Genomic DNA, 22,832 nt, shown 5'->3' with positions numbered 1-22,832 from the left:
GGTACCAAGACTAATTGGCCAAACAATTAAATGCCGCTAGGAATGACCAAGACCTTAAATTTTAGTCTTCAATAATCGATGCCAACCATAATGCTTTGTATTTTGCAACTGCATATCATACCAACAAATAATAGATGTTAAATCTTTCTAGGCATTGAGAAAGAGTCAAGTAACCAAGAGATATTTTCTATAAAATCAAGCATCCATCATTCATACCATGCATTGAGTAAAAAAGGAAAGATAATAAAAAGATAATATGATCCAAAATTAGAGGCCCACATATATGCATCCACACCTTTAAGTTTAAAACTGACCCGCCTAAACAGTGGAGCATTGTTTAATCAAAGCTAACAAATTCTTGCTTCATTGCACGTTGTTTGTTTCATTGTTGAGTTCTTGTTTTGCTAGCAACAGAATTTGGTGACATATATAGCCTTTGTAGTCACCAATAGCAAATCAATTTGTGACCAAACATTTATTAAAAATGAGAAGTCAAAACTAAGTAAAGATAAGTTCAAATTTTTTTGCAAAATATAAATCAAGATAAGTAAAGAGGGTTACCACCTCCTTAGAGAAGTAAGAATTGGCATTCTCAAAACTAATAAAACTAACTCGATTAATTTTCTTACAGAAATAAAAAAGTTATATTAAAAAAATTTAGTTGAAAATTATCTTAAATCTAAAAGGAGTTGATTAAAAACAATCCCAATAGGTCACAATTTTCCCACTATCAATGGACAATATTTGGTATTACAACAAATATGTAGAATAAAGAATAGGTCTTTAGAGATTTACAAACTCGTTCATTACAAAAATACACACTACATCATTTTCTTGTGCTTTTCATCCATGTTCATTTGCTTTTGCATCTCAAGTTGAACCAAACATTTATAGATTCTATTACATTGAAGAAAATAACTCTGCTAGAACAATAATAAATCTCCATGCAATAAAATACTACTAAAAGTAAAGAAAACATGTTATCCCTACCAATCTCCTTAATTATCCAATCCAAGTGACTAACCTATACACCAACATAAACTATGGTTTCCCTAACCTCTTACATCAACATAATAACATCCTACATCATTCTTGTGACTCAGGGCAGTGGCCTGGAGCTACAATGAAAAATATCAATGTATAGTGTGAGAGGATAGAAATCTAACACCATCCACCTCTCTTTGTATGCAACAAAGATAAAACCTATTCCTATTGTCCATTTCACTAAAGCCTCTACATTTGCTTATTTATAGCCTAATACAAAATTGCTAAATCCGATAAAAAAAAAAATATCTAGCACTCACATTTTCCCAAATAACTATTCTCTTGTAATATTGTTTGTCTATGTTTTGCCATAATAACAAAGTCATATGCCATTTTATTTCAAATCATTTTTGTAATTTATATTTCAACTAGGGTGAATATTCAAATTTCAAACATTTGGATGTAGATACGACTCCATGATTGATTGAAAATAGAAAATATATTGTATTATCATTTTTTAAATTAGTACTATCAGAAGTACATTCTGATGTTTGAATGATTGACACTCGTGCTTTATGAGATATGAGTACTAAATATGAAAATCAAATGGTACTATGAACAATCTTTTAATGAGCCAATAGTGGTTAGTGGTAAACACTTAAAATCTTAATATATTAACGAACTATGATAATAATAATGATTGATATAAGAAGTATGTTGCAAAAGAGTCCATTAATTTGCAACCTTGAAAGAAGTACAAGAGATCAAAAATAGTACAGGGGGGGTCCTCCAAAAATAGAGAAATATGTTGGCAACTAAAATAAAAAGACTCATTCAATTTTGACAATGTTAGAAAAAAGAAGAAATTACCTTGCCATCGTTTAAGATGAGTGTAATCAAATGCTAAAAGACTCACACAAATACTGATAATTGTAAATGGGTACATCTAAGCATATTTTGTGTTTGATTATAGTGTTATTGTAGAAAAGATAGAGAACCCAACAACAAGAACAACTAACCTAATAAATTCAACAATTACATAGACTGGTTACCCATGGAATGGCTACAATAGGAAGATGCATGCAATATCTTGAGTGAATTATCATAAGACCTAAAGGGGCAGACATATATGATTGCGAGATCACAACTAAAAGGATTTAGTAAAATAAATTAATTTATGAAGAGATGTTAGAATATATCAATTTTGGCTCACTATCAACATTCATAATTACTCTTAACTGACATGAATAATCTGCAATGTGAGAATTGTGAAGTGTAAAATATTTTTGGTGTATTTCATTTATAATAGTAATAAAATTAGCTCAACAAACATATTGTCTCTCCTTATTTCTTGTCTTCATTCTTCATGAGTATTCCCTTTGAGTTATAGAGTGCCATGTGTATATCACATAGATCTATTGTACATGACAATTAAATTACTAACATCATACATAAATGGAATATGATCCCAAGATTTTATTACCAATTCTTGAATTAAAAATGTTTAGATACCTGAAATCTGTTGGCTTTGTTGGCCATAAATTTATTTTTCTATTATGAAGAGGTCGAGTTGTCAAGAACAAGGTATTTGTCCAATCCCGTACTTGACCATTTGAGTTAATTGTCTAGCCATAGCCTTCAAGTTCATTCTCTTTTCTATCATACTTGATCTTTTCTTCTAATGGTAGTTGAATAATTTCCTTCCGATTCCTTCCATTCTTTGCATCAAATACACATGAATTTGATGATTAACAACCCGCCATAATGATACACACACGTTCTTAGCAAGGAGAGCAATTAAGAGTTTAAAAAAGTTGGAATATAATAGCTTTTAAACTACTAGTGTGGTATGCCACATAAAAAACAACTATATCCTATGAAGGGTCGTCAAGTGACTCCCATAATCTAAGAAAGTAGACATTTTCTTTGATCCTTCTATAATAATTTAAAATGATGAAGCCCTCAGTTGGTCTCTCTAATTAGAAAAAGGGGGCTCTTGAAATGATAAATGATGGATCATTTATAAGAAACACATACAAAATTTGACTTTGAAACTACCTCTTATGTTATTACAAAACATGAGTAGGGTTCTAAAACATTCACCCCAAAAATCACTTTATAGAAAGGACATAGAAAATAGGGCACTTTCAATAATCATAATGTTAGTGCATACAACATAATCCCCATTGGGGGCCTGCAATATCAAGCTTTTCTATTTCCTTTTTCCTACAGGACTATGAATCACTTGAAAACATGCCCATATCAATTATGGGGAAGCCCATTTGATGAATAGAAGTCATTTGGGTGCTCCTCTTCTGATCTGATATACTTTTTAGGAAGACTATAAAAGTTTTGAGATCTTGATTCTTGAACAAATGTAATTGGAAACCCTTTAGAAGAACCCTCAAAAGGATCAAATATAGCGGTTGAATTAAACATATAAGCTATGTGTCCTATAAATTCTATATTTTTTTCCTATCATATTATTACTTCAATGAGTACCCACAATTTGTAACTATGCAAACATTTTCCATATAGAAAACCAATTTTATGATAAGGATGTTTGACATATAAGCTGCAAACATGTTGTCTATGTTGTAATTTGTCTATTGGACATCATATTAATGCAGCCTATAAAGAATCTAATCATATTTACTATGATGTACATGGTGTACTTTCTACTCTAAGGACATCTTTATATAGAAAATGATTTTTTGTTTAACTTTTTTTTTTTTTTTTTTTGTGTAACCTAGATATATTTGAAAATATCCAAGAAGTTATGTTTGTGCACTTCAAAATTTCTCTATAGTCTAATATTTCTCTTGCAAACTTTTGACTATCAATTGGTAATTACTTATTGTCATGACGCTACCGACTACTCCATTGTATGCTTGATGATTTTGACAATTGAAATGACAAATACTATCAAATATAACTAAATTCATATTTAGTTTTTCTGAGCTTAGTTTAGTATTATAATCTGAACCAAACTCTAGCACACAACTCAACACTAAATTCTAGTGAGCTTTAGATACCATATGTGTCAAAAACATTGTTTATGATTTTAAAATGATAACTAAATAGTGGAGTGGATGAATTAAACCTTAGCTTTTAAGTTCTACAACAAGTATATCATCCATCAATTATGATTGGATAGATTATTTGTCAAAATGGAGAGCACTCAAAACCTGCAACAAATTGAGGATTAAATCATTTGTCCTAGGACATTATTCATTTCAACCATGTTAGCTAGCCATAACTTTTCTCTTATTTTATATGTTGTTGGTTCCTTGCAAACTTGTTGCAAAATTTTTTGAACCACACATTTTAGATTCAATTTCTAATCTTATATCCGCACAAGCAAATCTAGTAGCATTTGGACATTAATATTGTTTAATGTGATATCTATCAAAAAAAATTTAAAAAGATTGTTTAATGTGACAATAATTTTTGCCTAAATTATCTTTATTTCATTTTATTCTCTAGATTGTATTATTATGAAGAGAGTGCAATACAATTTGTAATGAATGCCAAAAATAAAATTACAAAATTATGAGCTAGATGCCATTACTTGCTGAAGAATATTTCTAAAGGCTTTCTTTATATTTTCATGCCAATTATTCTTGCAAAGTAGTGCTTTAAAAGAATTTGTATTGTGAAGTGGATTGTATCTAGAATTGGACAATATGTTATGACATGCCATGATATAGTATATTCCAAGCAAGACCTTTTTCAGTGCCTTTTCTTTGCCATGATTTGGTAAAATAGCCCTAATGAACAAGTTGTGGGTGCACAGTTTTTGGACTAATTACCCCCAAAATTGTCCATCCACTAGCTTGTTGCTCTAATATAGTGGACATTGTCCAAGAATAGTGAGTGCTGTCTATTGACTAAGGTGTTGATTCTAGAATGGTATTAAAGTCATTTGAATTTTGATTCAATCACAGAAGCACATGCATCTGAGGCTATGAAAAATAAACTATATATTGGAGACAAACACTATCTTTTGAAAGATGAATGTAAATCTTCAACATTTTTTCATGACAGTTGAAGTATTTTTGTCACACATTGGTTTGAGACCCAATGATTTTAATCAAAATTGGGTGGAAGACATAACTCACTGTGAAACTGCACCTAATGATCATAATGGAGAGAATTATTTTATTTGCAGTGGAAATAATATGAACTATCTTAGTTTGGTCTTTGATTGGAATAGTTTAACTCACTCATAACACAAAAAATTCTGTCATTTGCATAAGTAATTGAGACCTTTTATTCAAAGTTTAGTAGTTTGTCTTAGTTGAAAAAAGATAAAGATGAATGTGAATTAGAAATAAAAAACACAAGAATCCCAAATTCATAGAGGAAGCAGATGCTAATATGGAGCAAACAAAGCATTCTGTGGAATTTTAGAATGATTGTACCAAATTAAATTATGCATGGTGCCATACTTGATGGATGTGTACAAATATGCCCTGTACTTTTTAATTTGTGATATTTGTAGTCTCTTGAACTTTGGCATAGAAGACTCTACAGATATAAGTTTTATTTTGATTAACACATCTAGCCTATGAATTCCATAACATTCCCAATAGTTGCCAAAGGAAAACCAGTTGTAGATTAAAGAGTTTCAAAGTACTCTTTTATTATGTGTGAATGCCATGTGCCTAAATCAATGAGTGAAGCTTAAGAACTCAACACTTGGCTCGCACTTGGCTCATCTGCATGGAGGAAAAATATGCAAATAGCCAAATGTTAACCTTATATACATTAAGGATAACCTAAACAAACCTAAATGACTTTTGCAAAACTGACAAAACCAATGCTTCTATATGCATTCGTTTGCCTATTACCATCACACTAGCTATTGTGGTCATTTGCGAAAATGCTACCCCCAATGTCGTTAGCTTGATATGCATGCCTTCTTGTGCATGGGAACATGCACAATAGTCCAAGATAGCCAAAATTAATTTGACATGATTTATATTATACAAAGAACTGGTAAAGATCGAGCATCTCTTCCTAAGATAAATTGAATATAAACATAACATAAAGAAAATGAAAAACTATTATTAGCAGTACATTGTTCTACATAAATAAAGGCACAATTCTGACAAAAAACCAAAGATCAAACCAATTCTTTGAAACCAATCATAGATATGTTGTTGAATTCAAATCAGAGTCACATAATTTCTTATCCTCCTTCCAAAATTCCAAATCCATGTCCACTATAGAGTGCTCTCTCAATATGAATACACACAAACAACATATAAATGGAAGTGTGAACATAAAATTTACGGTGAGAGTGCTTTTGCAGTTCACATTTTCATAGCTAAAAGAAAAACAAAACTCGCAACTTTCTTATAAGCATAGACAAATAAATTTTCGATAAGGGAAAAATAGTTGTTTTGATGGGGCTTGAAAGGGATTTCTATTACCTATCAGATTATAGCCACTGCATCATTAAGACACTTGGAGGAGAGCCAGGTTTAGCGGCAATTTTCCACGACAACATATGTCCACCAAATCTCACCCTAAATCTCCCACGTCTTTCTGCAATGAGTTGCTCGTGCAAGCTAAATCCTTGCAAGAACATAGAACAATACATGGAGGGCAAAGAAAGAGTATGGAGCAGAGAAGAGTAAGAAGCATGATATTTTGTAGGGGATTGAGGAGAATGTCTTTTTGAACTGTTGTGGCAACCACAAGGCCCATCCTTTAACTAGGGCATTGAGGGAGGCTAAACCTCTCATACAAATAGCTCCGTGCCCTGCAAGCGGTTAGATAAGAAGCAGCTCCGTGTCGTGGTCTGAGAAACAAATTTTTGTCAAGTAGCTGGGTGGTGATGGCAAAGCAACATTGTGGTAGAGCTTGTGGTAGTGACCTTGGAAGCAAGGCAGTGGTGAAGGAGGAGCCAATTCTGAAAGCTGCTAGAAAAACAAATTGAATGCCATGAATGCTCCTATCATCTTGCAAGCTCAATCTCGATTTACAACTGTCAAGCAACCTAGGAGGTGGGAAGGAACAAACAAACACGATTGACCCCATCATCTTGCACCCCTAAGACGCACCTGCAACTGTAGATGGAAAAACCAAGCGGAGATAGTTGAGAAAAGATACACCTTTAACATAAATATACTAGTTACAATTCACAAAAAAGGGCCAAAAGATACAAGATCACCCTAAACTCACTCCATAATCTTCTTCAAGATTTTCCTAAATGTAAAATAAATAATTTTATTTTACTAATTTTAACATATTCTTTAATATTGAAAAAATCTTTATAACTATTAATATTTATTTTTAGTTAATTATTTTTTCTAAGGATAGCTTTTAACTAATCAACTAACTAATCAATTATTGTTACCACAAGTACTAGCCACTAGGTACTAGGTGACACTAGTTTTACAATGAAAACATATAATTTACATATATGTTTTATATTTAAAACTAATTTTATTTTTTATTTTTAAAATTAATTTAATATTTTAATAATAATAAAAAAAAATCCTTTGATTTTCTAGCAATATCAAAGCTATTCTAATTAATTTTTTAATACTTCCAATATATACACCAAATTAAAACTACCACCTATTTCATTTACTTCCTAATACTTCCCCGCTTAGAGCTCCTCTTATATAACCACCTATTTCATTTACTTCCCCTCTTAGAGCTCCTCTTATATAAAATTTAATTTAATCTTTATCCTTGCACCTCCTTTGGGTGCAAGTGCTAGTAATAGAAAAATATAATGGGGAGTGATGTTTATTTTTGAGCTTTCCACATCAGTCGTTATGATAAGCGGCAACAGCGTGGTCAACCCAGCCCGACAAATTTCTTGCGGGGGATGGGAGATATAGTTTTATCTTTTTAACTGGTTCAAAGTATTATGCGAAAACGAGAATACTTCTACAGAAGCCTACAAAACTTTGCCGTGTCGAATTTTACATTAGGCTGGGCAAATTCCATAGTTAAGGCCAAACATGGCATAATTTGTTCAGGAAAACCCTTGTCAGGTTTCACACAAATTCAATCTGGCATTCCTTAACAACACACGTTTGTTATTGAAAAACAAGGACAATGTTGTACCTTACTGCACTTTCGTGCCCTGTTCTCGCAGACAATTCTCCAGCATTTTCTTCAGAATGGACACTCCCAATTAGAACAATAAAAAGATTCGGCGCAGGTTCCTGTTCCAAAGTCCAGAAAAAGCGAGGAGGTATATGTTGTCTTCGGAAGCCATTGCCCAAGGAAGAAACTTTGGTCGGTCTGACCCAGAATGCTGCTACGGTACAAGTGCCTTTTAGTTCTAAAGGCAGTGGCGAGAGCTATAGTGTTGTTGGGCAGACAATTATCCCATCATTCCTTCGCTTCCCAAGTTTGGGTGCTGCAGACCAAGCCTTTATTGTCCTCAGTTTCATCGCCTGCACGGTGCACACCATTCCTTCTCATGGTTATTTTTAATTTACCTATTACATGGCATTATCGCTTAGCATTTTTAGGTGTTTAGTGTTTATTTTTCTTAGATCCCGCCCCTGTTATTAGATGGTTTGTTTTGCTTCTGGCACTTGCGACAGCAGTAACATCAGTTTTTCCTATAAAATGTTGGATTTTGTTGACTTTAATTTTTGTGTTTGACATTTGAGAATTCTATAAGCATTATTATATAATATCAATTTTGGTAGTCAATGTCCTTTATCTCACCGGACATCAATTGCTTCTAGGCTGTGGTCATAGGAATGAAGTTATCGGACTTCCTGGGTGATGTCCTTCAGGTACTAGTCTGGTTTAAGTGCAGTTAGCTATGGAGTTTTCCCCACATTTGCCCGTTGGTTACACTAGCCTTGTAGCCACAGGTCGAGCGAGTTGAGGAAAAGGAATATGGCGATAGGAGCAATTAAATAGTGTGTCTTATGAACCATGTACAGAGGAGCTCCTTAGCTTAATAAGCCATTCATCCCTCATTTTTGTGAACCTTTTTAGCATATTTTTACTTTGTAATATCTTCTTAGAGCTTCTTCCTCTGCTTCTCTGAGTGATTGCTACAATTTGTAGCTTTGGTCTTCATTTACATTAACATGATCATTATCTTTCTTGTTCTTTTTATTTTATTTGCCTCCCTTGACCTTGTACGTGGGAACAGGTATATTATTCACCCGTGAAAGATACATGAATCAAATTGACAAACATTATCACCAACTCCATTTCTCTCTTCAGTGTCTGCAATATGGAACATTACCATACTTCTAGCTTTGTCTTTTTTCTAACCTCTTCTTGGAACTTGTCTTTGCTCCATATTATTTTTATTATCTGTACATTTGATTTCCATTGACTTTTTTTGTTTGTGTGAACATTGCATAACTAATATCTTTTTCATCTGTCTGTTTTACCCCTCCCGCAACCCATTTTGGTATAGAAATTTCTTGATTCATCTGGAAAACTACATGCATCAATCATCAACTTCCTTCTTTCTTGGATATCAGCCATATACTCTGAGCATTCCATCTCCATCTGTGATGTCTTGGATAGTTTTCCAGTTTCTCCGTCAATTCAAGGTTTTGATTGTCTCATTGCATGGCTTCTTTGTGTTTTGGCGGCATTATTATTATTTTACTTTGGAGGAGGTGAACGTTGCACTCCAATTGCATACTTTCAGCAATTTGGGTTTGAATTTTGGATTTTGAGCATAGTTACCGGATTCACAAATCAGACCCTGGATCCAGATTCAGGTCCGATCCGGAGCCAGATTCGCACGTGGATCTGTGAGGATCCAGGCAGGGTCCGTGATCCTGCCTGTGGATCCGTGGGCAAGGATCCTGATGGATCCACAGGCAGAATCAAAGATCCTACCCGGATCCTCAAGGATCCAAGCATGAATCCTGCGGATCCAGCACGAATCCATGGCAATACAAGGCACAAAAACCGAAAATCATGAATGTGAATGTTCTGATTTTCTTTATAATCATGAAAATAGATCAATTATTAAGTATACTAGATTCATAGATGCATACTAGAATCATAGATTCATACTATGAAATAATTTCTCTTAGTTTTTAGTATATATACACACACACACATGAATCCTCTACGAATCATTATTGGAAAAAAAAAATCCTCAATCCATGGATCTGATTCGCGTGCCCGAATTGGACTCGTTTCACGAATCAGCAACTAAGATTTTGAGATATCAAGCTCAGGGCTTAATTTATAAATTATGCTTATGAGAACATCCAAGATCAAAACTTGGCTATGGAATGTGAATTTTATGATGTCAAAAATAAAATCCAAGACCCACAATCAAAACTAGAGATGTTCTCCAGCTTGAAGTCTCTCCCTTTAGGTGATGGGCTTGGTTGCCTTTGACATATATAAGGTTTACCAGGCCTGTGTTCAGTGGCCCATTTTTAGGTTAGAGTTTAGACCTTTTTACCATTGTGTTTTTAACTAGTATGGCGTGAACCTTTGTAATATAATGTTAGCAGGCTCTTAAAATGTTTTCATGTAACCGAGCTCTTTATACTACATTGTCCACTAGAAAATGTTTTTTTAATTATATATTTTGTCAGTCAGTGGGTCCTAGTCTTGTGGTGCCATTTGATTTTTAGTCTGAAATTTATGTTATGTAAAATGTTTGTTATATTTCATGTATAAGAGAAAAAAACTGAGTAGGGGTAAATTAGGAAGAGGTCTCCTTTTCATGGATAGGGCTTCAGGATATTTTTATGGAGCAAGAGGTCTTATGAGACAAGAGAAAAACACTGCTAAATATATTAGAAATTTATCTTTGAAAATAGGAGCCCCTACCTTTTAGATATTTAGTGGATTCCTGCGGGGCAGGGTGGGACATTCCACAGAACACCATAGTCTGTCAATATCTGAGCTGCTTTTTGTTTTGCATTTTTTTAAAGGAGAGGCATTTCTAACTCCAATTCTCATGGAAGGTATCCTTTGATTGACCTACACAAGATTTGGTGCCTAATTGTTGCTCATAGAGCCACCAGTCCATACGTAGTATTTACAAGGTCAATCATCATACACCTCAAATGTCTCCACGAGTTTTCAACTTGTGACTAGCCCCAACAAGTCTCTGAAGCTTATTGTTCATTATTTAATATTATATGAGCAATAGTTTGAAAGCAAAAACTGTAACTTTTGTGACCCACACGAAGTAGAATTTGGCAAAATCTTGTTCTGTTAAGCAATTAACAATGTTGAATGCCTCTTGATTTTGGAGTGAGAAACTTAAGGGACAAGTGTCCCAGAGATCTATCTCATTATGACATTATGCATAATATGGGTGTGCTTAGTAAAATTTTGGTGCATCTTTACTAGTGCCACAGCACATTTATGGCAATATGACATCTTCTATCATCACTTACCATAGTGACAATATTGTTCCGGAGCATTGTGGTATCTAACTGAGGTAAATGAACTGCCTGGCGCAGATTGACATGCACTAAACACATTTGGCTAATCAAACAATGATAAAAATGGATATTGGCGTGTCTTCAATATTCCTCGACAATGGTGACAACAGTGTCTTCTAACAATTGGTTCCCAAAAGATAGAGAAGTGATAGATGTCCAGCATTTGAGATTCTGCTGGCCGGCATTTGAGAGTCTACCATAGGTGGTTTGATCCAAAGTAGCAAAAAGTCTTTCTCAGGAATAGCTAGGCAAACCAAAAGATAGACATGCATACATACATACGTACACACACACACACATATATATCAAAAAGTTGGGATTTAATTGGGAAACAAAAAAACATGAAAGAATAGGAAAAAGAAAATGTTTTTCTATTGATAGGCAAATTAATTGCATAGAGATACAAAGAGTGAATGGAAATGAGAGTTTACACCATGAATATTTGAATGTGTTTTTTTTCATTAATTTTCAAATCATTGATTACATTTGCACAATGCATAGTATGCTACAATATAGTAACATAGTTTGACTTTGAAGTTTGAACCTAAAAATGTTTTGCAATCTAACCTACTAAGTACAAAGCATTCAGTAACAAAAAAAAATGGAGTGAGTCAATGATACTTATGGCTGTAAAGTATGCTACACTATAGTGCTGCATATCTTGATGAAGCTCTTGTGGCAGACCTATCCTAATTTGATCAATAGCCATAAAATCAAAAGGGGTTTCTCCCCATATATTAAGATCTTCCTCATCAGGAAATGGATCATCATCATCATCATTTGTGACCCATTCAGAATTTGGATTAGTAGAAACATTTGGTTTTTAGTTTGGAGTTCAGGTGATGATTTCAGGAATAAAATGGAATATTCAAGTAATGATTTTAATATTCTAAATAAATTAATAAAATAATTAATTTAATAAAGTTGCTTTATATTATTTTAATAAAGTAACCATTAAGTGGACCACCATGGGTCATGATGCCTAGGAAGGTTTAAGGTTTTAAAAAACAACCTATAATTAATAAAGGGAGTCATAAGGGGTTCAAACTAACGAGGAGAATTAAGTTTTTCAAAACATTAAAATTAGGAGAGAAACCCTAGAAAGGGATTGACCCATCTTCTAGGAAAATGAAAAGATTGCTGTGATTTCATTTGTCATTCTATGCATTAAGAAATTTGGAGTTTTAGCTTCTTGAAAGACGGGTTTCAGCAGCAACAGATCAGTCTTTTGGGAATGACAATTCTCAAGAGATCAGGTACCTACAGGTGTGAAACTATCACCAAAGGTTGTCCTCATAGGCTTTCATCAACGAGGGCTACAGAAATGATCTATTTTTAGTCATTGGTGAAGAGAAATCAGGGAGAAATCAGACAATATTAGAGTTAAATTGCAGATCCAGTCTATTTGGGCATCATTATCAGCTTGGGAAATCCATTTGCAGCCAGCCATATCATCCAGGAAGAATTTGCAGAAAACCTTAACTTGGATGTAGTGTTTAAACTCTAGAGTCATTACCATGCAGAAATCTGGAGTTATTTCATGACTGTTGTTGCAGATCAGATTGGAGCAGCTTCTCTGTGCAAATATCGGGCTATTTTATCCTCTTTAGATTATCTGAGAAAATCTCAGACCTGAACCAGACTTGTTTGGGTATGTTCTTCAAATTTTGAAGCCAATAAAATCAGTAAATTGTTGCTCTAGCTGTATCTTTTCAATCTGTAGTTTCATTTCCAGTTTGTACTTTGTCCGTACTTCATTTCATATTGCAAATATCAACAAAAACCCCCAAAAATACAAAAACCACAAACATAAAAAAAGTCATAAAATTACCATGAAATCCCTAAAAATCAGAAAACACAAAAATACCAAAAACCAAAAAATCAGACTTTGACAATCTGGATCAGGGTTGGTTATTACAGTGGTATTAGAGCTCATAACTTCCTGCCATCCTCTGAACAAATTAAAAACCTTTGGTGAGTGAACAAAAATACCTACACCAGGAAAGGGCATCATGCACAGTGGCAGCCATCATCAATTCCTAAGGTTGAGATAGTTTCTGGTATTCTCGATTGTCGTAGGTCAGATTCTAGTGACAGGGAAAGGAGTACAGTTGCCATGGCTGAGAATGAAAAAGAGAGAACCAGGTCAATTAGTCCTAGCACTAGGATTGAGAGGAAATTTGACACTATGATGGATATGATGTCTCAGTTGTTGGGACAAATGGTTAAGCAAAATCAGTCACAGGAGGAACAACCTCAATGCACTGCATGTGCAGGCGAGACTAGCCAACCACAGGGTGAGTGAACTACAACATCCAGTTCAATTCCAAGGCCCTTACAACCTGTCTTCAGCCAGTGTGAGGAGTCACCTACACAATAGGGCAGGGGCCTGAACAACAGATCTCAACAACAGAGGAGGTCAAACATCGTTATACTAAATATATGACCTTACCACCAGAGGTGAGGGAGTTGTTGACTCTTGATTAATTTACTGGACAAAAGATACTCAGTATATGCTCAGTGGGAAGAGCACATCATACGGCTTCACCTGGTAATAGAGATTTCCAATAGGTTGTGCACAAATTGACCTTCCACATTTTGATGGAGGAGATGGTGTATAGATTGTGCATGGGTGCGGAAGCTTGACAATTACCTTTCTTTGAGATCCATGGATTAAGTTTGCTACTGTACATTTGGATGGTGGAGCATGGGTGGCATTACCACAGTTTGATTACTTTGGGACGCCAGTATATTACTTTCTGTGATGAGCCCACTAACAAACTCATCATGTGCTTTGATTAAAACGGTCTGCAGATGTATCAGGGAGCTTGCCCAACTCAAGCAGTATGGATCTATAGAGGCTTACATTTCTGAGTTTCAGTGGTTGTCAGTGACGGTGACAAATATTTCAGAGAGGAGATTGTCAGTTCTATTTGTTGAGGGGGTCACAGATCCTTTATGCAGCTTGGTTAGGATGTTTGACTCATTGACATTACAGTATGCCCTGAAGAAAGCCAAAGATATGGAGCATGCTGATTCAAAAGGCATCTCTTCTTCCAAGCCTTTCCCTAGCAATAAGGACAAGAAACCTTTTCATAGAGGTTCGGACCACCAAAGGAAGCTCTTCCGTAACCTAATGATGCAACTCTAAATTACTTGAGATGCAAGCATTTATGTATCAAATGCAAGGAACCATGGGATCCTAAATATAAGTGTTCTTTAAAAGGGAAAGCAAATGAAATGGAGAACTTTTCAGTGGATGACACTATTTTTGAAAATTCAGATCAGTGTATTGAGACTTGCGACGACAAGTTTTTGGAAAGTGTGCCCAAGGGGTCAGTAAAAGAGTAGGAAGGATGAGAAGCCTATGCACACCTCCCTAGCATTCAGAAAGAGGGTCATTAGGATGAGAGGAGTCTTAGCAGGGTAGTGAGTTATCACTTTGCTTGATATGGGTGTGATGCATAAATTCATTGATGAGGGGCTCTTAATTAGACCTGGGGTCTAGGTAGAGGAATTTTGAGGGATTCAGGGTGAGAGTTGTAGATGGACATATTCTCGCATGTACTAGGAGGATTCCCAAGCTCTCTACGAGGTTGAGCAATTATGATTTTCAGGATGACTACTAAATTTTTGGTTTGGGCAAGATGGGATGCCATCCTAGGGATGAAGTGGCATCATGCGACTGAGGAGTTCTATTTCAATGTGTGGACAGTGGAAATGAGGTACACAAGGTGAATAACATGAAACATGTGTTAAGAGGAATGACAGATGGGGGCCTTTATACAATTTCATTGAGGATGGAGAGATTGATCAGACATGAGTAGGTAGAGTGGGTTGCCGAGTGTGTTTTGATGCCTAAAGAAGAGGAATAGGGGACCCTAACTAAACACAATAAGGTGTTTAGTGACACACCACTTCACATACCTCCATATAAGGGAATTGAGCACATCATCAAGTTAGAGGAGGGCTAAACCTGTCATCATCACTCCATACAGATATCCCAAGCGGCTTAGAGATAGAGAAGAGATTTAAGAAGTTGCTTGATATGGAAACATGGCTTGAGAGGGATGATGAATGAGAGCCTTCAGATAGTTTCCTTGAAGAGGATGGTGATATTGAGCAGACATGAGTAGGTAGAGTGGGTTGCACAATGTATTTTGATGCCTATAGAAGGGGAGCAGCTAAAGTGTGACTCTTATCAGCAAGGTCAGGAGATCCTAACTAAACGTAGTAAGGTTTTAGTGACATTCCACCAAGTAGATCTCGAGTCAAGGCAATTGAGCATGTCATCAAGTTAGAGGAGGGCGCTAAACCTGTCATCATGACTTCGTACATGCATCCCAAGAGGCTCAAAGACGAGATAGAGAAGGCAATTAAGGAGTTGCTTGATATGGGACATATTCAGCCTAGTAAGAGCCTATTTGCATCTATAGTTGTGATTAAGGATGAGACTATTTGCATGTGCATTGACTACCGTGCTCTGAATAAGACAATAAAAATTGGTATCCCATCCCAAGTATTAATAAGTTACTCAAGGTTTGTTACTTCTCTAAGATTGATTTGCGATCTGGTTATCATCAAATACAAATAAGAGGAGGATGTTGAGAAGACAAAAATCAGATGTCATTTTAGACACTTTGAGTTCCATACTATATTTTGGTCTTGTATGAATAAGGTGTTTCAACATTATAAGAAAAGGTTTGTTTTGATCTTTTTCAATGACATTTTGGTGTTCAATTAGTCTTGAGATGAGCATTTGTGGCACTCGAGGAGGTGCTAAACATTTTGGTGTGGCAGTCCTTGTATGTCAAGGAGTTCAAGTTTGAGATTGGGATGAAAAAGTTGTTCTACCTAGGGCATATTATTAGTTCAAAGGAAGTTAGTGTTAATCCGGAGAAAATTTAGGCTATTGGTGATTGGTTTCCACCCAAGAATCTCACCTAACTTAAGGAATTCTTTGCATTGTAAAGTTTCTACAAATGCTTTTTAAAGGCCTTCTCATAGAATGCAATACCTCCCATAAACTTGATGAAGAAAGGGGCTTTCATTTGTACCAAGTAGTCATAACAATGTTTTGAGTGATTTAAGCAGTTGGTGAGCTTGTGCCCTCTTGCATTATTTGATTTCACTTGACCATTTGAGTTATGATGAATGCCTTAGGAGAGGGATTTGGTGCAATGTTGATGCATGACAATCAAGAGTCAAAATTGAGGGGGCTCGAGCAAAGTTATAGCATTTATGGTAGAGAGATGTTAGCCATCATGCATGTGTTGGCTAAGTTTAGTTAGTATCTTGTGGGCAACAAGTTTGTAGTAAAGACATATCACAATACTTTTTGATGTGTGTTTTATGACCCACCAAGTAGTAGAACAAAATACTGCAAATATCTTATGCTCTCTTGAACAAAGTCTCATGTATGTAAGATTGCAAGAAGATCATGTGACAACTTCAAGGTTCCTTCAATGTCAGGTCTGGATTGTGGATAAACTCAGTGGTTGATGTGATTTGTTGATGATCACAAGGGGCCTTACATATGGTTACTCAGATTTGTTTCAAGCCATACCGGATGTGGGAGCTATCTAAAGGTTTTGCAATGGAGTACTTTTTTGGGTTTTCAAAGAATATGCAGAAATGAAATGGGATACGGTTTAGGAATTCTATTCTAACCCTTAAGGAAGTGATGACAAAAAATGGTACTTCAGTGGACAAATTCCTTAATTTACAGAGCTTCTCTTCGCCAAGTTACACAACAACTACACGTGAACTGGTGCAATCTTCAAGGGTTATGTGAAAGACTTTCATACCACTACATACATCATCATAAAGATCAATGTCTACGAATGGTAGATGTTAAACATATACATGAAAGGGGTTCTGGCTAACTTTGCACAATGATTTAGAATCACTAAAACGTCAAAAGTATGAACCAAAGGAATTCATCAATACACCATCATTTTCTCCATTGCAATCACAACACTTTAACTAAACTAGTCTTAATCTAAATGAGGGAATTTAAGAGAACAAGCAAGCACCAAGACACATCAAGTATACACCAAACTTCAATGAAAACTCTATTATCATAGTAGCTCATAGCAACAATCTCAGCAAATCCTCCTCAAACAAATGAGAAGTGAGGCCTTTATAGGCCCTTGATTATAATGGATGGCTCAAATGACCACAATAACCGATGACCCAGAACGTGCCACATAAACCCTAATTAGGGTTAGGGCACATAAAAGAAATTACATTAATGCAATAAGGAATCCATTACTATAGTGGGTAATAAATGCCCACCATGCATGCTCGTTTGGGAAGGGAGTGGAGTGCAATAAATGATCACTAAGACCACCCACTATGCATTAAATGTGTCTATCCTTGATTCCCCCGCTTGAAGGCATGGAATCAAGCCAACACCATCTCCAATTCTTCTGTGTTGATGCTCGGTGCAGATTCTTGCTTGAATTCCAATCTTGCTACTGCTTTTTCCACATTTTCTAAACTCTCCTCCCAATCTGGTAGCAAATCCTGAGCGGTGTGCATGGTATTCGAGAAGATGGAGAAGTTCTCAAAATCATCTCTTTGAAAACATTTAGCTGAAATAACTCCTCCAACTTGACTTTCAAATTGTCCGTTGTCATTTCATCCTCTACCAATCTCTGTGACAACAAGGATGCAACTGTATTGGACACCCCCTGCTTGACGTTGTCAACCAACTTTTTACATCGAGCAGATTCCTTGGTGAAGCTCTCAAACATTTCCTTAGCTGTGATCACTATATCATTTCATCTTTTCTTTTCTCTTTATCTTCCTTTTCAATTGATATTGCATTTTTTCTTTTCTCTCGGCTCGTGAGCAATGAAGCTCACTATGGGTTTAGGAGTTACAGTGGTGCTGAAGCAAGATTTTAAAATTTTTACAAGCCATGACCTTTCTCAAAAAGACTGAAATGAACTTGGAGCAATAGATTGGTGTACAAAATATGTGGGAGTCCCATAAATTGGGTGTCAAGATACAATGTATGATTAACCTTCTGAGTCAAGTTTGCACTCCATCCTAATGAAAACATAAGAAGGACAACCAATATTTCAATGCTTTTCATAACAATTATCCAGGAAATGAGATAAACAAAACTTAATGAAATCTTCAGATGAGGTAACCAAATCACACAACGCCTTTTGCAAATAGATATCCTCACAACTACAAGCTACCAAGAGAAAGCCAAAACCAAACCAAAAGAAAAAGAAACGACAAAGAAAAGAAAACCACTTGAGAAAACCAATTGAGGAAAAACCAAAACCCAAACCAACAACGCAAAACAACCTAAACTATGGAAAGCCAAAACTTCCATAAGGGAAAGGGAAGCGACATAAGAACAAAACGAACGAGACCAAAAGGCAAGGAAAACACACCAAAAAAGAAAAACCAAAACAAGGGTAAAAGGGAAACCTAGACTAATTATGTACAAGATAGGCTTCTGAAAGGAAACTCGAGGGAAGAAATGATGCTTGAGGAATTGCCTTGACAGGCAATGGGACTTCCTTCCTTGTCAGAGTCTTCAACTTGAATGTATTATCTCCTAGTATTTCAAAAATCCGATAAGGACCCTTCCACAGATTGTCGAACTTGTCATGTCAACCTTTCTTTTCATGTGCCTTATCCTTGTGAAATACCAAATCTGAGATTTTTAAAATTCTTTAACCTTTGCCATTTTGTCATACCATCTCTTGACCAATCCTTGATGTTCAACAAACTTTTCCAATGCTTCATCCCTCTTTTCTTCCAAGTGCAATAACTAAGCCAGAACATGTCTGCACTTTGTCTTCTTCTGTATATTCTTGCATGAAGCACAATGTGGGAATCCTCAATTGGATATGAAGAATTGGATCTTGTCCATAGACCAAATGATAAGGAGATGTCCTGAAAGAACTCTTTATTCTAATTTTGTCTGCCCAAAGTGCAAATCTCAACTGTGTATATGCCAATCCTTAGGATTATTGTCTAGTAACTTCTCTATTGCACTCAATAGAATCTTGTTTGTTGATTCTGCCAGTCCATTCCCTCGTGGATAGCAGTTTGATGAAACTTTAGTATTATCCCATAGTCAAATACCCAGTTTGAAAACTTCAAGGATCTATATGTGGGTCCATTATCACATACTAAGGCATGGGAACATCCAAACCTACTAAATGATATTTTCTTCAAGGAATTTGATGACAACTTTTGTTGTGCTATTTTTCAGTGATTGAGCCTCGATCCATCTAGTGCAATAATCTCTAGCGATTAGGATGTATTGGTGATGTTTTGAAGATGAGGGATTTGTGGGACCAATGAAATCCAATCCCCATTTTGCAAATGATTTTACTTCAATAACAGGTCGTAGTGGCATGGTAGGATTTCTTTTAGAGTTGCAACTATCTGGTAGGTGTGACAAGTTTTCACATGCTCAAAGTATCCCTAAATAATGTTGGAAAGAATTAACCCGCCCTTGAGATTTGATGAGCCATAGCCAAACCACTTCCATGATTGGTTCCATATTTACTATGAAAATGTTCAATGATGCGTCCAGCCTCTTCCTTTTCAACACATCTTAGATAAACCCTATCATGGTTCTTCCTATATAGCACATATCCTTGAAGCATAAATTGTTGACTCTTCATTATCAATGAATGCTTTGCACATAAATCAAGTGTGATGGAGACTTCCAATTTAGCAAGTAGTAAACAGTGTCATCTTACCATTCATCTGGGGATACCTCTTCTAACACATACACTTGTTGTACTAACCCAAGATCGGTTCTAGATAGGGTTTGCACAAGAGTTTGTCCTAGTTTGAGCTTCATAGGTTGTATCTCCATGTCATATTCGTGAATCATTGCTATCCACATTCTTCTTCCTTCTCCCAACTCATTTTGCATTAGCAATGTCTTCATTGTTGCATCAGGAACTATCGCGTACATGTTGCTTCTTAGAATTTAATGTCTAAATTTCTTTATCGCCTTTACCAAAGCATAAGCCTATTTATCAACATTTGGTTATCTCAATTTTGCATCCTTTAATGGTGAATTCATGAATGCGATAGGATATTCATCTTGATCATCTACCTTCTGGGTGAGGATAGCTGCACAAGTGTGCTCTAAAGCAAAGGAATATGTATAAAAGGCTTGGTGTAATCCGGGCTCAGCAAAACAGTAGCATCCACAATTGCTTACTTGATTTCTTCGAATGCCTTTTTATCTGCAGGTTTCCAATCTATCTTTTCTCCTTTCTTTAACATGTCATTCAATGGCCTTACTATCTTTGCAAATTCAATTATAAACTTCCTTACGAAGTTGATTTTTCCAAAGAATGACTTCAATTCTTTCTGACTAGCTGGCAATCCTATCTTTGATATTGCTTCAATGCGCTCAGGATCAATTGAGATTCCTTGTTCTACGATTACATGTCCTAACAATTCTCCTTCAGTGACAACAAACATGCATTTCTTTGGATTCAAGGAAATTCCATATCTTCTACATCTTTGGAAGATTTTCTTCAAATCATTGATGTGATCTTCTATGTGCTGAGAAAATACCTTGAGATCATCCATGTATATGATGATGCATTTCCTCACCAAGTATCTAAAAGGATAATCCATGGCCCTTTGAAAAGCGTCTCCTGTGTTGATCAAACCAAAAGACATTCTTTTGTAAGCAAATGTGCCCCATCTAGTTGTAAATGCAGTTTTCAGTCTATCTTCTTCTTCTCCTATCACTTGATTATAGCTAGAATATCCATCTAAAAATGACATCATTTGAGAACTGTTAACAACTTGTATTACTTCATTTAGTGATGGTATTGGGTAATTGTCCTTCTCTCAAGCTGTATTCAGATTTTTGAAATCCATACACAACCTTATCTCTCCATTCTTCTTTCTAATAGGAACTAGGTTGGCGACCCACATTGAGTGTCAAACAAGAAATATGATTCTGGCCAATAACAACTTCTTCACTTCTTGGTGTACTAGTGGTTCTAACAGTGGATTTATCGGTCTCTACCTTTGTCTGAATGGCTTACTATTTGGCTTCAGTGGAGTAGTATGTGTGATGAGGGAAGTATCATATATCTTCAAATCTTCATATCCCCAAGCAATCACATCAAAAAATATCTTTATAAGTGTCAAGATTTCTTCCTAATCTGTAGGAGTACAAACCTTCCCAATAAAGGCATTGTTGACATTTTCTTTTGTTCCCAAGAGTACCTTCTCACATTCCCCTCCTTCAGTAGTTTGGTACTCGAGGGCACTTAATTTGTCTGCATCAAAAATTCTTTCCAGTTCAATCATTTCCTTGTGAATGGTATTCGTCCTCAAATTCATTATTTCATCAGTCTCAAACTGAGCTGCTTGTTGTTCTCCTTCGTCAATCACTTTTGCTTCAAAGACCCCCAAGCTTGTCAGAAAATTGAGGATATGCTTATCTTCAAACACTTGGAAATTTGTGATGTTTTCAGGAAATGATGGCATCGAAATTAGTTCAACTGTGAATTTCTTTACATAATCCATGGCCAATGGTTCTATTGAACTTGTAGATTAAGCCAAAGAGTTTGCTATAGGATTGCTTGTTCAACTTATCCTATCAATGTTGAGAGCGTCAAAGCTTTTAATTAGGTCCCAAACTCTATTGGATAATGACCTAATCTTTTATCATGACATGTATATTTCTTACGAACTTGTCCAACTACTATGTCTAAATCTCCACATACATGTAGGATTTTCACACCTCTTTGGATAGCAAGGAGCAATCCAATGGCTAATGATTCATATGTAGCCACATTTTTTGTACATGGAAATTGTAATCTATGTGCCACCAAATAAGTTTCTTCGGTTGTGTTGATGAGTTCAACACTGACTCCACTTCTTTTCTTTGACTTGGATCCATCAAAAGATAGGGTCCAAACTTGATCCTTTCTGTACTCTTTGGATGGTTTTAACCTTTGACTCCTTTATTCCGGTGTCATATTCGTCTTGTCTTATTTCACCTTCTTGAATTCTTTCATGTTCTTCTTGTCTTATTTCACCTTCTCGAATTTGTTCATGTTGTGGCTCTAGAATTTCCAAATGGGATGAGTTCACTTTTGCCACATTTTTTGCTACCCATGCTTGTAGGACCATTTTGATAGTTGTGCAATTGCATCTTTGCACATGGTGTATGACATCTCAAAATGAAAAGCATTATGTATTCTGCACCAATTGGGTAACAACAAATTATGAATGGAGGCATCTTTTCCCAATTCAATTTCTTGCTTAACGCTTTTCAGGACAAAGTTCCTAAAATTCTCAAACATTCCCTCATTCAACGATGGTTCTGGATTATCCCCAACATGTACCTTAGTGAAATTCGGAATCATGTAGGGACATCCCCCTTGATTATAACCTTGCAAC

The 22,832-nt window shown here is 35.6% G+C and overlaps 1 protein-coding gene across 1 annotated transcript in view; it reads left to right on the top strand.

The window, feature by feature from the left end:
* Window positions 1–7,873: 7,873 nt before the first annotated feature.
* The window catches only part of LOC149534341 (uncharacterized), a 58,358-nt gene continuing 43,399 nt past the window's right edge, over window positions 7,874–22,832 (top strand). The window contains exon 1 of the mRNA XM_089803236.1: window positions 7,874–8,415. Within this exon, the coding sequence (XP_089659362.1) occupies window positions 8,065–8,415 (351 nt within the window). The 5' untranslated portion in view covers window positions 7,874–8,064. The remainder of the gene's footprint in view (window positions 8,416–22,832) is intronic.

Source organism: Cupressus sempervirens, chromosome 10, assembly GCF_028749045.1.
Source record: "Cupressus sempervirens isolate cs-2001-9-10 chromosome 10, ASM2874904v1, whole genome shotgun sequence".
In the NCBI taxonomy this organism is placed as follows: domain Eukaryota; kingdom Viridiplantae; phylum Streptophyta; class Pinopsida; order Cupressales; family Cupressaceae; genus Cupressus; species Cupressus sempervirens.
The sequence above is the reverse complement of the archived record's forward strand: the minus strand, read 5'-3'. Positions and strand labels throughout refer to the sequence as shown.